Source organism: Mandrillus leucophaeus, unplaced genomic scaffold (assembly GCF_000951045.1).
Source record: "Mandrillus leucophaeus isolate KB7577 unplaced genomic scaffold, Mleu.le_1.0 Scaffold568, whole genome shotgun sequence".
Classification (NCBI taxonomy): Eukaryota; Metazoa; Chordata; class Mammalia; order Primates; family Cercopithecidae; genus Mandrillus; species Mandrillus leucophaeus.
The window spans coordinates 400,659-415,885 of NW_012106119.1; the positions used below are offsets into that span (position 1 = coordinate 400,659).

A 15,227-nucleotide genomic window follows, 5' to 3' on the forward strand; every position below is an offset into this window, starting at 1 on the left:
AGCCAGGATGGTCTCGATCTCCTGACCTTGTGATCCGCCCGTCTCGGCCTCCCAAAGTGCTGGGATTACAGGCTTGAGCCACCGCGCCCGGCCCTTGTTCGTTTTTTTTGTTTGTTTGTTTGTTTTTGAGATGGAGTCTCGCTTTGTTGCCCAGGCTGGAGTGCAATGACTCAGTCTCAGCTCACTACAACCTCTGCCTCCCGGGTTCGAGCGATTCTCCTGCTTCAGCTTCCTGAAATAGCTGGGATTACAGGCACGCACCACCACGCTGGGCTAATTTTTGTATTTTGAGTAGAGATGGGGTTTCACCAAGTTGGCCAGGCTGGTCTTGAACTCCTGACCTTGTGATCAGCCCACCTTGGCCTCCCAAAGTGCTGGGATTACAGGTGTGATACCGCACCCAGGCATCGGGTTTTTTTTTTTTTTTTTTTAAGAGAGGTAGGGTCTCATTCTATCATCTAGGCTGGAGTGCAGTGGTGCGATCATAGCTCACTGCAGCTGCATACTCCTGGGCACAAGGGATCCTCCTACCTCAGCCTCCCAAGTTGCTAGGGCTATAGGCATTGCCTCACCATGCCTGGCTAATTTTTAAATTTTTTTGTGTAGACAGGATCTTGATATATTGCGCAGGCTGGTGTCGAATTCCTGGCCTCAAGTGATTCTCCTGCCACAGCCTCCCAAAATGTTGAAATTACAGGTGTGGGCCACTGCACCTGGCCAAGATACTGTTCTTATTCTTCTCTCTGACCCACATCATCATTGTGATTTTTCCTCCTGGCATTTGTCATTACCTTGGCTGAAAAATTACCCTCTCCTTACGTCTATTATTTTGCTCCTTACTGGAGTTTTATTCATCATGAATTGATATTTTTATGCTTGCTGACCTGTGCACTGGGCCCTGTGGGTTGCACCTTTGGCGAAGAGGTAGCAGTTCTGTTTTTAATAAGTTTTTAGTTGGACCCCAAATTGACCCTGAGTAGAAATCAACATGCTTTTAGATGGTAGCTACAGGTACTATATGAGTCACTTAAACATCACCTTCTTTGGGAAGCCCTATGTGACCCTTCCATTCTGGTTTAGATATGCACCCTGTGTGCTTCCATAGCACCTTATTCTTTTTTCTTTTTTTTTAACTTTAAGTTCTGGGATACATGTGCAGAATGTGCAGTTTTGTTACATAGGTATGCATGTGCCATGGTGGTTTGCTGCACTTGTCAACCTGTCACCCTCGCCCCTTCCCTGAGAGGCCCCAGTGCGTGTTGTTCCCCTCCCTGTGTCCATGCATTCTCATTGTTCAACTCCCACTTGTGAGTGAGAACGTGTGGTGTTTGGTTTTCTGTTCCTGCATAGCACTTTGTTCTTGTCTCTATTCCAGGGCTCTTCATTTTGTATTGTAATGGATTGTTTAGTCTCCTTTTTTCTCCAGACTGGACTGTGAACAACTTGAGATCTTTTTAACTTTATATTCCCAGGGTCTAGTACCGTATCTGGTACACTTTGGGCACTCTGTAAATATTGACTGAAAGAAGAAATCAGTAGATTACACAGAGAAACCTAATCACATAAATTGGCATTAATTGAACTGTTAAATAAGGTCAAATAGCTCACTACTTCCAACTTTAGGAGTTAAGGATATGATACACATTGAAGTGGGATTATATTCTTTTTCTTCAAGTTTTTTTTTTTTTGAGATGGAGTCTCACTCTGTTGCCCAGGCTGGAGTGCAGTGGCACAATCTGAGCTCGCCACAACCTCCACCTCCCCAGTTCAAGTGATTTTCCTGCCTCAGCTTCTCAAGTAGCTGGGACTACAGGTGCACACCACCATGCCTGGCTAATTTTTGTATTTTTAGTAGAGACGGGGTTTCACTATGTTGGCCAGGCTGGTCTCAAACTCTTGACCTCGTGATCCGCCCGCTGTGGCCTCCCAAAGTGCTGGGATTACAGGCATGAGCCACTGCGCCTGGCCCACTTCAAGCTTTTTAAAACACCTTGCCTCTCTCACCCATATGCATTCTCTATCTTCACTTCCTAGTTTTCCACAACCTTGATACTTACATCAGTTAACTGCACTGAGCCATTAAAGCAGTTTCTTAATTTTCCTCTTTTTCCTGTCATACTTCTGTGTTTTTCATGCCTATTGGCATTTTTTTATCCTCCAAGAGACATGTTATCATCAGTCACTTTTTTAGTATAGTACATGAGGAGAGCAGAATTAAGTTTGAATAACAATATTTATTTGCTGGGTTACTTTTGGCAAATCACTTACCACTTTTGAATGTTAGTTTCTTCATTTGTAAAAATGACTGTAACAATACTTACCTTGTAGGATCCTCTCACTTAATTTTCTTTCTTTCTTTTTTTTTTTGTTGAGACAGAGTCTTGCTCTGTCACCCAGGCTGGAGTGCAGTGGTGCGATCATGGCTCACTGCCATCTCTGCTTCCCAGATTCAGGCGATTCTTGTGCCTCAGCCTCCTGAATAGCTGAGATTACAGATGTGCGCCGCTATGCTCGGCTAATTTTTTGTATTTTTAGTAGAGATGGGTTTTCACCATGTTGGCCAGGCTAGTCTTGAACTCCTGGCCCTCAGGCAATCCACCTACCTCAACCTCCCGAAGTGCTGGGATTACAAGCATAAGCCACTGTGCTGGGCCCTCTAACTTAATTTTCACAAGAATGGACATGATACCTGGCACATAATAAATGCTTGATAAATGGTAGTTTTCTTTTTGTCTGCATAATCTCTCTTGTTTACCAGAACCCACTTTATATTATAAGCAGGATTTATTCTCTAGGCTGACATTAAAGGACAAACTGGGCTTTTCAGAAAGCAGGAGGAATTTTTCCTTTGAGTGACTGATAAGATTAAAGAGAATAATTGACTTTAATTCACCTAGTGTAAGCTGTTCGTTCCCGGACTTTCACTGATCAGACTTCTAGACTATGAGAAGGAAAATTGGGGTTGAGAAGAAACTTATTAGGCGGAGTGTGGTGGCTCACGCTTGTAATCCCAGGACTTTGGGAGGCCGAGGCGCACGGATCACTTGAGGTCAGTAGTTCCAGACCAGCCTGGCCAAGATGGCGAAACCCCGTCTCTACAAAAATACAAAAAAATTAGCCAGGCGTGGTGGCGCCCGCCCGTAGTCCCAGCTGCTTGGGAAGCTGAGGCAGGAGAATCGCCGGAACCCGGGAGGCGGAGGTTGTAGTGAGCTGAGATCAGGCCACTGCTTTCCAGCCTGGGCGACAGAGCACGACTCCGTCTCAAAACAAACAAAAAAACTTACAAATGCTTAGAAAACAGTCTGGACGCGGTGGCTTACTCCTGTAATTCCAGCACTTTGGGAGGCCAAGGTGGGCAGATTACCTGAAGTCTGGAATTTGAGACCAGCCTGGCCCACATGGTGGAACCCCATCTTTGCTAAAAATACAAAAGAAATTAGCTGGGCGTGGTGGCCCGGGCCTGTAATCTCAGCTACTTGGGAGGCTGAGGCAACAGAATCGCTTGAACCCAGGAGGCGGAGGTTGCAGTGAGCCGAGATCGCGCCAGTGCACTCCAGCCTGGGTGGAAGAGTGAGACTCTATTACACACACACAAATAAATAAATAAATGGTTAGAAAACACTTCCAACCTGTGCAACTTCTTAAAAAATATTCCTCACTACCCGCTTCCCTTAGCTAAATCAGTACTAACCTCTGTAATGTGTTTCAGTGTAATGACAGAATAATGGACTTTGAAGTTAGGCATTATTACTGTGTTTTCCTTTCCATCATTTAGAGAGAGAGAGGTATGATAGGCTTTTCATGCCTCCTGCACATAGCTACTATAAGGACATAATAAAATGTACACGTGGAATCTGACTGTGAATCATCATAATGATTTTTTATTAATATATATGAAGTTTTATTACTAAGGTAAATGAAAATTTGTGAGGTGAGTTTAAAGTATTGTCAGAGGACCAGCAAAATCAAGAGTTCTTTAGATTAGGTCTTGGAGTAGGAAAGGAATTCAGTCTCAAGGCTGAGGGAATCTGCTGCCACGAATATCCATTTACTTACAGAATTTATTAAATATTGGGCACTAGATACACAAGATAAATAAGGAACTCATCCATGAAAAACACATTTAATAGGCTTGTTCCTAATTCTTTTTTTTTAGAGACAGGGTCTCACCCTGTCGCTCAGACTGGAGTGCAGTGGGGCGATCATGGCTCACTGCAACCTCAAATTCTTGGGCTCAAGCAGTCCTCCTGCCTTGGCCTCCCAAAGTGCTGGTGTTATAGGTGTGAGCCACCGTGCCTGGCTGTTCCTAATATTTTTAATAGCCCATTTACATTAGCTTTTGGTGGCATGATTATAATAAGTAATGACTCATTAAAAAAGTATAATAGATGAGAAACTTTAGAGCTCTGTAATCTGGATCAGATTTAGGTACTTGAGAGTCTTTGAGGGCAGGGAATCAAGAGCGAAGAGAATGGGAAGGATTTATTTTACAGATCCTGTTCAAAACCTGTGCTAATTTTCACTTTCATTTTCTTCCTTTCAGCTTTTTACCTCTCATCTTGTTAAACTCATTCTTGTTCATATATACCTTATTGCTTTTCTAGCCTTTAAGTATTAGTCATTGGTTTCCTAAAAGAGGAATTATTAATAACTTTTACTTTGCTAATCTCTTTTCCATACTCCTGGCAAAACAAATCACAAATACAATGTTTTGTAAAATTCATCATAAATAATCTTAGTTGTTGTTCAAGTTGATGATAACACATTTTATAAATTTCTAATGTTTTCATGGATGTTTGTATCTCCAGCCCAGATGTCTTTCTTGAACTCATCTCATATATTTTACTGCCTACTCTACATCTCTTGAAAATCTACGAGACATCTCAAACTCAGCATATTTAAAACTGAATCCCTGATCCTTCTTCCTAGACATGTTCCACCTCATCTCAATAACTGGAAACTCCTTTGCTCAGGCTAAACACCTTGGAGTTGTCCTTGACTTCTCTTTGTGTCCTCTATCCCATATCTAATCCATGAGAAAATCCTGCTGCTTGTACCCTAAATATATCCAGAATCTAGCCACTTCTGCTACCATTGTGACTTTTCTAGATTACTGAAGTAGTCTCTTAGCTAATCCCACTGCTTCAGTCCTCTTATCCCTACAGCTTTTCTCCAGACAGCAGATGTAGTAATCTTTTTAGAATATAAGGGAGATCATGTCACACCTCTGCTTAAAATTTGTAGTAGCTCTTTTTTCACTCAGAGTGAAAGCTAAAGTTGTTCCTATGGCCCACAAGGCCCTGCATGATCTGGCCCTCTGTTACCTCTCCTACCTTGTCTCTTACTCTGTTCTAACCACAATGGCTTCCTTGCTGTCTCTCAAACATGCCAGGCATGCCCTACCTTAGCACATTTGGGCTAGCTGTTCCCTATGTCTAGAATGCTTTTCCCCCTAGATATCTGTATGGGTAACTCACTTGCTTCACATTTTAGTTCACATTTCACCTTAATGAGACCTACCCCAACCACCCTCTTGAATGCTACAACCTGTTCATTCTTCCACTGTCTTCTCAATCTTCCTAATTTGCCTCTACATTTTCTTTTTACCTTAGAACTTACCACTTTCTAAGATACTAATTATGCTGTTTATTTTGTTTCTTTTTTATTTTCTATCTTCTATTAAAATGTAAGCCTCATGAGGGTAGGAATCTTTGTTTTGGTTGCTGTTGTATCCCAAGCATCTAGAACAGTGGTGCCTCTGTCTTAATAAGTATTGTATAAATATTGATTGAATTCAGTGAAAGATAGTATATTTAGTGATTTGGGAGGGCTCCCATTATCTAGGATATTTAATTTAGTAGACTTTGTTGTTATCTGATTAGTAAAGCATTGTTATCTAGTATACCATCTATAGTTTGAAAATAGCATTGTTACGAGAAATTTTATTTATTTATTTATATGAGACCAAGTCTTGTTGTGTCACCCAGGCTGGAGTGCAGCGGCATAATCTCGGCTCACCGCAACTTCCACCTCCCAGGTTCTATTGATTCTGCCTCAGCCTCCCAAGGGATTACAGGTGCACACCACCATACCCAGCTAATTTTTGTATTTTTAGAAGATGGGGTTTCACCATGTTGGCCAGGCTGGTCTCAAACTCCTGACTTAAGTGATCCATCCACCTTGGCCTCCCAAAGTGCTGGGATTACAGACTTGAGCCACCACGCTCAGCCAGAATTTTATTTTTTATTGCTTTTATTCGTGCTTTTACATCTTTTTAATGATGCTTATTGGACTCCAAAGTCCTCAAGTAGTAGCATTGTCTTTTACTTGCTTTGGACTATATGTAACATGAGGCATCTAAGTATATCATGAATTATTCTTGTTGATGAATAGGTAGAAAGAATAGGTAATCCAGGACAGGGAAATAGAAATACAGTAAAAGATTCAGGGTAGGCTTTAAAAATTAAGGACATGTGCCTGAGCCTTCCTCTTTTCCTCTCCTAGGGCATCTGACTGGAAATTAGACCAGCCTGATTGGACTGGTCGCCTCCGAATCACTTCAAAAGGGAAGATTGCCTATATCAAACTCGAGGATAAAGTTTCAGGTAATCTTCACTGGTGACCCTCTAACATTAAGGATATTAATTTGGTGTGCTTTTATAAGTACCTTCAATTTGGGGACTGGAATGGAAATACTTGTTAATTGGAGTTCTGGATTTTGGCTTCCTTTGCTCAAAAAAGTCTTTCTCTTATCTGTCAGGGGAGCTTTTTGCTCAGGCTCCAGTAGAACAATATCCTGGTATTGCTGTGGAGACAGTGGCAGATTCCAGCCGCTACTTTGTAATCCGGATCCAGGATGGTACTGGTAAGAGAACTGGGATTGTGAATGGAATGAAGTTAGGAAAACAGGTGAATGCATGGCCATGAAAAGTGTGTCCAATTGCATTTATCTTTCTATAGTTTACTTCATTTTTTTCTTCCCTTTCTCTAAATTTACTATAGTTGCTAAAGGAAAAGTATTAACATGTTATTTGTAATAGATATGAGTACAAGTTCAAGATGTGGTCATTCATATGTAGACTTAAATAAATCAAAATGCCACATCTAACAAAAGAATTAACACACAGGAGTTCGAGGCCAGCCTGACCAATATGATGAAACCCTGTCTCTACTAAAAATACAAAAATTAGCCGGGCGTGGTGGCGCGTGCCTGTAATCCCAGCTACTCGGGAGGCTGAGACAGGAGAATCGCTTGAATCCGGGAAGCAGAGGTTGCAGTGAGCTGAGATCATGCCATTGCACTCCAGCCTGGGCGACAAGAGCGGAATTCCGTCTCAATAAAAAAGAAGAATGAACACTTTTTGCCCGTTTATTGTTTGTGGTAGTTTTTGGTGGGGCAAAACTTGAATCATATTATGTGTGGGGCAGTTATTCTCACTTTTCTCCATGGTCTATAACAAAGATTGGCAAACAGACAAATAATAAATATTTTAGGTTTTGCAGGTCAAGTGGCCTCTGTTGCAGCTACTCAGTTTTGCTGTTGCAGTGTGAAAGCACTGTAAAAATAAACAAACACATTGATATTGACTATGTTCCAGTGAAACTTTTTCTAGAAAACCAAGCTATAGCAGGATAAAGCGCATGGGCTCTATGTAGTTTATCAACTCTTGGTCTGTGAGAAGATGTTTCACAGTCAGACTTTGTCTAGTTAGGGTGACTGTTATGTTTTCATTGGGCAGAATTTGCCATAGAGCAGCAGTCCTCAACCTTTTTGGCACCAGGGACCCATTTTGTGGAAGACAGTTTTCCACAGACCGGCATTAGGGGATGGTTTCAGGATGATTCAAGTGCATGATGTTTATTGTACACTTTATTTCTATTATTACATTGTAATGTATAATGAAATAAGTATACAACTCACTATAATGTAGAATCAGTGGGAGCCTTGAGCTTGTTTTCCTGCGACTAGACGGGGGTGATGGGAGACCCCCATCTAGGGGTGATGGGAGATAGTGAGAGATCATCAGGCAGCAGATTCTCATAGGGAGCACATAACCTAGATCCCTCACATGTGCAGTTCACGGTAGGGTTCACACCCCTCTGAGAATCTGATGCTGCCACTGATCTGACAGGAGGCAGAGCTCAGGTGGTAATGCAAGCAACGGGGAGTGGCTGTAAATACAATGGAGCTTTGCTCTCTTGTGTACAACTCACCTCCTGCTGTATGGCCTGGTTTCTAACAGGCCACAGACTGGTCCCGGGGGCTGGGGACTCCTGCCATAGAGGCTACTTCCTATTCGAGTCTTCCTACCTTTTCACAGGGCGCAGTGCTTTCATTGGCATTGGCTTCACAGATCGGGGAGATGCCTTCGACTTTAACGTCTCCTTGCAGGATCACTTCAAGTGAGTGAAGCTTGTCCTTAGTTCCCCGGTTGAATGCTTATAGGCATGCTGCTTCTCACATGAATGGGCAGTGTCTCTTTTCCTCCTGGTTTCTTTATTTCTTAAACTATTTCATTATGGTTATAAATCTCCCCATTCGCTTTTGTTTCCTTCGGTCATCTTTGCATCTATTCTATGTTTCCTTTCCTTATAGCCTGCAGTATGTTTTAGATCCCTTGTGCAGTAGTCTGAAATGATGCTCTGTCGAATTTGCCCCGTCTTTTTTCTTTTTTTTTTTAAACTTTTAATTAAAAAGTAAACTTTAATGTCGAAAATGCAAACTTGGGGAAGGCAGAAAGGTGACACACAAGGCTGTCACTTCACACTTGGAAGCTTGCACAGCAGCCGGGCAGAGGCGCTCCTCACTTCCCAGATGGGGCAACGGCTGGGCAGAGGTGCTCCTCACTTCCCAGATGGGGTGGCGGCTGGGCAGAGGCGCTCCTCACTTCCCAGATGGGGCAACGGCTGGGCAGAGGTGCTCCTCACTTCCCAGATGGGGCGGCGGCTGGGCAGAGGCGCTCCTCACTTCCCAGACGGGGCGGTGGCTGGGCAGAGGCACTCCTCACTTCCCAGACGGGGCGGTGGCTGGGCAGAGGCTCTCCTCACTTCCCAGATGGGGCGGCGGCTGGGCAGAGGCGCTCCTCACTTCCCAGACGGTGGGCAGCTGGACAGAGGCACTCCTCACATCCCAGACGGGGCGGTGGCTGGGCAGAGGTGCTCCTCACTTTCCAGACAGGAATTTGCCCCGTCTTTTAGGTGGTAGAGGGAGGTCTATAGTAACAACAGGGCTTTATGTGGGGAGTTGTGTGCCACTCTTGTTACCTTATGTAGCTGATGTGTTTTGTGACTTTTGCAGTATTTCTTTAGCCCGCTTGATTTTGGTGCCGCTGTGGTTGACAGCACTATGCACAGTCAGCTTCCTACCTCAAGAGCAAGCATATCCTTTTCTGCCTCAGGACTCTTTGAAGTTGTAGAAGTCTAAGAGCAAGGTTTAACTTGGAAAGACTAAGAAACTAACACCCCCTCGGGAGCAGCCCCCAACTGTGGGGAATGGGAATTGGTGGCTAAATGCCATCCTTTTGGAAGGGGCAAGTCTGATATGTATTCTGTGAGGTTTCTCAGAGGGCCCCCGATGGGATTGAACTCCAGTTGTTTTCTTTCTTGGCTTTTTTCCTTTCTTTTCTCACTCTTTTGTATCTCTCACTGTGCTTTCTGGAATCCCATTTCATAAAAGTAAATACACCCAAATTTGTATGTCAGACTCTGCTTTCAGGAAATCTCAAACTAAGATAACTTGCTCTGTTCCCAAAGGTGGGTAAAGCAGGAATCTGAGATTTCCAAGGAATCTCAAGAAATGGACACTCGACCTAAGTTGGATCTGGGCTTCAAGGAAGGACAAACCATCAAGTTGAGTATCGGGGTGAGTATGGTTTTGAAAAATTTTGTTTTCCTGTGCTTCCATAAGCCTATCACATCTTTCTCTTGCTCTCTTTTTTTTCTTTTGTAGAACATTACAACCAAGAAAGGAGGTGCTTCTAAGCCCAGGACTGCAAGGGGTGGGGGCCTGAGCTTACTCCCACCCCCGCCAGGAGGCAAAGTCACTATTCCCCCACCGTCCTCCTCAGTCGCCATCAGCAATCATGTCACCCCACCACCCATTCCGAAATCTAACCATGGAGGCAGTGATGCAGGTAAATCTGATACTTCTAATTTTGAGAAATCCAATCTTATATTTTAATTAAGTAACACCTGTTTGTCAAGGAGAGTTAATGTTTTTGCTGTGAAATAGCTCATGGTACTGACAAGGTGATTCTGGCAGCTTCTAGCAAGGAATCAAAGCTTTTCTGTAAACTAAGAGTCGTAGTATCTCATCGGTTCTTTGGCAGAAAATATATGCTTATTAAAAAGACAATTTCCTTCACTTTTTTCTTGGTTAGCTGTTTATAAGCTTTTGAGTCAGATGGACCAAGATTTTGGTCATGGCTCTGCTACTTTATATTTGAATGTGCTTGGTAAACATTACTTCAGTTTTTTGAGTCTCAATTTCCTTATCTACAAACTGGAGATGTAAAATCACCCCTGCGGGGACCTTGGCTCACGCCTGTAATCCCAGCACTTTGGGAGGCTGAGATGGGTGGATTGCTTGAGCTTAGGAGTTTGAGATCAGCCTGGGCAACATGACGAAACCCCATCTCTACAAAAAAATACAAACATTAGTTGGATGTGGTGGTGCACGCCTGTAGACCCAGCTGTTTGGGAGGCTGAGGTGGGAGGATGGCTTGAGCCTGGGAGGCTGCAGTGAACCATTATTGCGCCACTGTATTCCAGCCTGGGTGACAGAGTGAGACCTTGTCTGATAAAAAACAAAAATAAATAAATAAATAAATAAATAGATAAAATAAAAAAATTACCATCCCAATGTCATGAGGGGTTAAATGATTTGACAGCACCTAGCATAGCACTTGGAACATGGTAGCCATTTAGTAAATGTTATTTCTTAAACCTTCCCATTTCTTCACAAGAGCAATTGGGAGAAAAGGAGATTTGTCCATACATTTTCATTCTTTTTTTCTGTCTGGTGGGAGAAAGAATAAATATAGTTACATCTTCTCATTTGAAAAGTGAGAGCATTGGAACTGAGAAAAGAAATTTTCTAAGATTAGGGAACTATGTCTTAGAATCTGAGAATTTTAACTTAATGTATTGGACAATGCAGATAATTGGTTGAATTGATTACTAAGGCTAAGCTTTCTCTTTCTGGAATTTTTGAGGTGAAAATGTTACAGCCTGCTTCTTTTGGTAAGTGTTGCCAGAAGGCACTGGGGATAGTATCTAAGATTTTTTTAAAATTAAATTATTATTTTGAGATAATTGTAGATTAACATGCAGTTGTAAGAAATAATATGAAGAGATCCTGTTTACCCTTTTCCCAGTTTCGCTCAATTGGTAATATTTTATGAAACTATTGTCAATTATCACAAATCAAAAATTGACATTATACCACTTTCTCATCTTACTCAGCTTAAACCATTTTACATGTTCTTATCTGTGTATATTTGTGTGGATCTGTATATTTAGTTCTATGCAGGTTTTTTTGTTTGTTTTTTTATTTTTTGAGACAGGGTCTTGCACTGTTGCTCAGGCTAGTGGTGCAGTCATAGCTCACTGCAGCCTCAAACTCCTGAGCTCAAGAGATCCTTCTGCGTCAGCCTCCCAAACATCTGGGACTACAGGTGCACACTGCCACACCAAGCTAATTTTTAAACTTTTTGTAACAACAGAGTCTCACTATGTTGCCCAGGCTGGCCTCAAACTTCTAGGCTTCAGTGATCCTGCCTTGGCCCCCCAAAATGCTGGGATTACAGGTGTGAGCCACTGCATCTGGCTAGTTCTTTGCAGTTTTGTCGTATGTAGGTTCATGGATCCACCATCATTTCAGGCTATAGAACAGTTTAATCACTACAAAGATCCCCTGTGTCAACCTTACACAACCACACCCATCTCCCTCTCGTCCTTTCTTCCCCCATTCCTAACGCTTGACAATCACCAGTCTATTCTCCATCTTTATAATTTTGTCACTTCAGGAATGTTCTGTGAAAGGAATCATACAGTATGTAACCTTTGGGACAGGCTTTTCCCACTCAGCATAATTCCCTTGAGATTCATTCAAGTTGTGTATATCAATAGTCTGTTCCTTTTTATTGCTGAGTAGTATTCCATGGTATGGATATGCCAGTGTGAGTAACTATTGCCCAAGGAATGACATCTAGGTTGTTTACAGTTTTTGACCATTATAAGTAAAGCCGCCGTGGCATTTGTGTGCAGATTTTTTGTGTGAACATAAATTCTCATTTCCTAGATTTTGATGATGTTTTTCTTTTTTCTTTTCTTACCTTGTGTTTAGATATCCTTTTAGATTTGGATTCTCCTGCTCCCGTCACGACACCAGCACCAACTCCAGTTTCTGCAAGCAATGACTTGTGGGGGGACTTCAGCACTGCATCCAGGTGATGGGCGCAGTGAAACTAGCGTACTCTCAATCAGGGTGTAGAAGATATGTGCAGTCAATTGAAAGCTTTGATCTGGAGAAGCAATGGATATGCAGGTCACATAGAGTCTTTTGGAGGAGTTATAGTGAAGGAAATATAGTAGTGCTGGGAATGGTGGGACAAGAAAGCTGTAGGATGAGGTTTGAATGGGATATTTCAGGCTTTGGTAAGTAGAATTGCCATGAAGTGTAGTTTTGGAAATTCTAGGCAGTGATTTCTTAGAAACTATTAAGTAAAGAATGGAGTTGTTATCCTAATATGATGTCTTTGACTTTCTGTATTCTCCTGTCTTGCAGCTCTGTTCCCAACCAGGCACCACAGCCATCCAACTGGGTCCAGTTCTGAATGGCATTGGCAGGACATTAAGGACAGACTTGAGGAATAAAAATGACCTTGAGGGCACCAATCTGTGAGGGAAGTTAGGAACCCATTTCCTCCCCAGAACCAAAATGACTGGACAATCTTTTTCATAGCTTCTCCATTACATTCAAGCTGGTTTATGTCACTCCCCTGTGTTGTTACTTGTGCAGCCAAGAAAGTATCTGTTATCTCCTGCTTAGTACCAAGGTAGGGGACTAGTGGATCTTATCATAGTCTTGGCTGACCATGCAGGGCTCAAAAGGCCAGCGTCTGTTTGAGGGGGAATGACCTCTAACATCTGTAAAATTTGTCTCATCTTTTAAATTCTTTAACTTATTTCAAAATCATCTCATGACCCTTGTGTGCCTCTTTGTGAAGCCCTATTTAGCCATTTCAGGGGAGTCAAAAACCTTGCAACTTCCTTCTCCACTAACCCAGGACTAAAAATGGACAGGCTGACCTCAGTGTTTACAAATTCAGAATTTTGATAGGGGTAGATATGGAGAAAGGCCTATTTCCTGGGTCTCTGCTGTGTAGCCTCCTTCAGGCTTATTGTACTCAGTGAACATCCAGTGCTGGGTGCAGCTCCATCGCCCTCTTGTGTGTTTACATGTCTCTTTCTATGATAAGAGGGTTGTGTTGGTGGCACCTCCACTATTCTTTTCTGTTTGTTGAATTTGAATTGTGTAACATCTTTGACCAGTGGGTGTCTCTGTAATGAAGGAGGTTCAAGAGGCTGTGCTTTCCAAGTGATAGTCTATAGGAGTGTTTAATTTCTTGCAGCTCCATCTGGTTGCTGCATTTGAAGCATGGCATTAATTTGTATTTGCCCTGTTATTTGACCTAAAGTTGGAGGGTTTAGAGTTTTTAACCTGATCTGTAGAGCAGAGAGGTTGAAAACACTTAACTCTTGTTTAGTACCCTCATTGCCTTGCTGCCTGGGTATCTGGCCCCTTTCCATAAACATTTCTTTTCAGTTCATGTAGTTCTTTAACAGAAAGCTGCTATTATGTATATTGTCATTTGTGAAGGAAGTTGAAGAGTCACAGCTTTACTGTGACAGGTTTTGCCCAAGGCTTTGATACCTGTCACCCAGGGTATCTTAAAAGCAAGTTGTTCTCCCACTACTTTCCTTTCCCTCTGCCCTGCCATTCCTTTTACAATGCTGTGAAAAAAGTTGTGCTTCTTAGGTGAGTGGGTACTTTCTATTTTGTTTCTCAGTGAGCAATTTTGAGGATGAAATGGGAAGATATAATTGCTTCCCTTTTGCACCTATTTGGGTATGTACACTCTGGCAGAAGGGAGTCCTTAGGTTTAGTTTCAAAATATATTACTTTCCTGGATTCCCTTCTTAACTTTTTCTGACTTGGGTCCATTTTCTTTTCATTGCCTCCTTTTCCAGGCAGCTCTATTCTTGCAGAGCCATGGCAGGACATATTAAAATTCCAGTAGAGAACACTAAAAGGAAAGTCTGTAGAATCACTAGTGACTAAATACTGGGAACCTATTTTCTCAATCTTCCTCCATGTTGTGTTCTTTGTATTCTCAAGATGATAATATATTATGTATTTGAATTCCTGAAAAATGGAAAATGTTTAAGATATATGTATATAAAGCATATGCTGTATTGGTGCAATAATGGTAATTAAAAATATGAAAAAAGTGTCTCTTTTATCTTTTAATTTGCTTATTTGATTACCTTTTAAATGGAATCGACCAAACATAAATGGACCAGTAGGTAATAAAGGATATTTATATCACTCTTTATTAAGAAATAAGGCTTTTAAGAAGTTGAGACTAGAGCTTTGTGCTCATGGTCCTAAGATGACAGAGCACTCTGTGTAATCAATGAATATTCATTATTTATTTTCTGGTGCAGTTAATTTGCTTCCAATTATCTTCATGATCTAGGCCACTTCTTATATCTTAACTGTAATCAGCAGAAATGACAGGGATCAGTATAAGAGAAAGAACTAAGGTCAGAGCCACAGACTTTGGAAACCAGAAAAGATCTTGGGAGTTCTTGTCCATTGATTGTCACAGGAGATAAATTAGCTAGATGTGGTGGTTTACTTCTGTAATTCCAGCACTTTGAGAGGCCAAGGTGGGAAGATTGGTTGAAGCCAGTTCAAGACCAGCCTGGGCAATATAGCGAGATCTCATCTCTACAAAAAATATAAAAATTAGCTGGACATGGCAGCATGTGCCTGTAGTGCCAGCTGCTTGGGAGGTTGAGGTGGGAGGATCACTTGAGCCTGGGAGGACGAGGCTGCAGTGAGCTGTGATTGTACCACGGTACTCTAGCCTCGGTGATAAAACGAACTTTCTCAAAAAAAAAAAAAAAACAGCAAAACCAAAAAAAAAAAACCAAAAACA

The 15,227-nt window shown here is 42.1% G+C and overlaps 1 protein-coding gene across 1 annotated transcript in view; it reads left to right on the forward strand.

Annotated features, from left to right (window-relative positions):
* Positions 1–14,518, forward strand: part of NECAP1 (NECAP endocytosis associated 1) — a 16,009-nt gene extending 1,491 nt beyond the window's left edge. The window contains exons 2-8 of the mRNA XM_011998322.1: positions 6,505–6,605; positions 6,761–6,865; positions 8,322–8,403; positions 9,754–9,862; positions 9,950–10,133; positions 12,347–12,449; positions 12,788–14,518. Coding sequence (XP_011853712.1) covers positions 6,505–6,605; positions 6,761–6,865; positions 8,322–8,403; positions 9,754–9,862; positions 9,950–10,133; positions 12,347–12,449; positions 12,788–12,836 — 733 coding nt within the window. The 3' untranslated portion in view covers positions 12,837–14,518. The remainder of the gene's footprint in view (positions 1–6,504; positions 6,606–6,760; positions 6,866–8,321; positions 8,404–9,753; positions 9,863–9,949; positions 10,134–12,346; positions 12,450–12,787) is intronic.
* Positions 14,519–15,227: the final 709 nt, after the last annotated feature.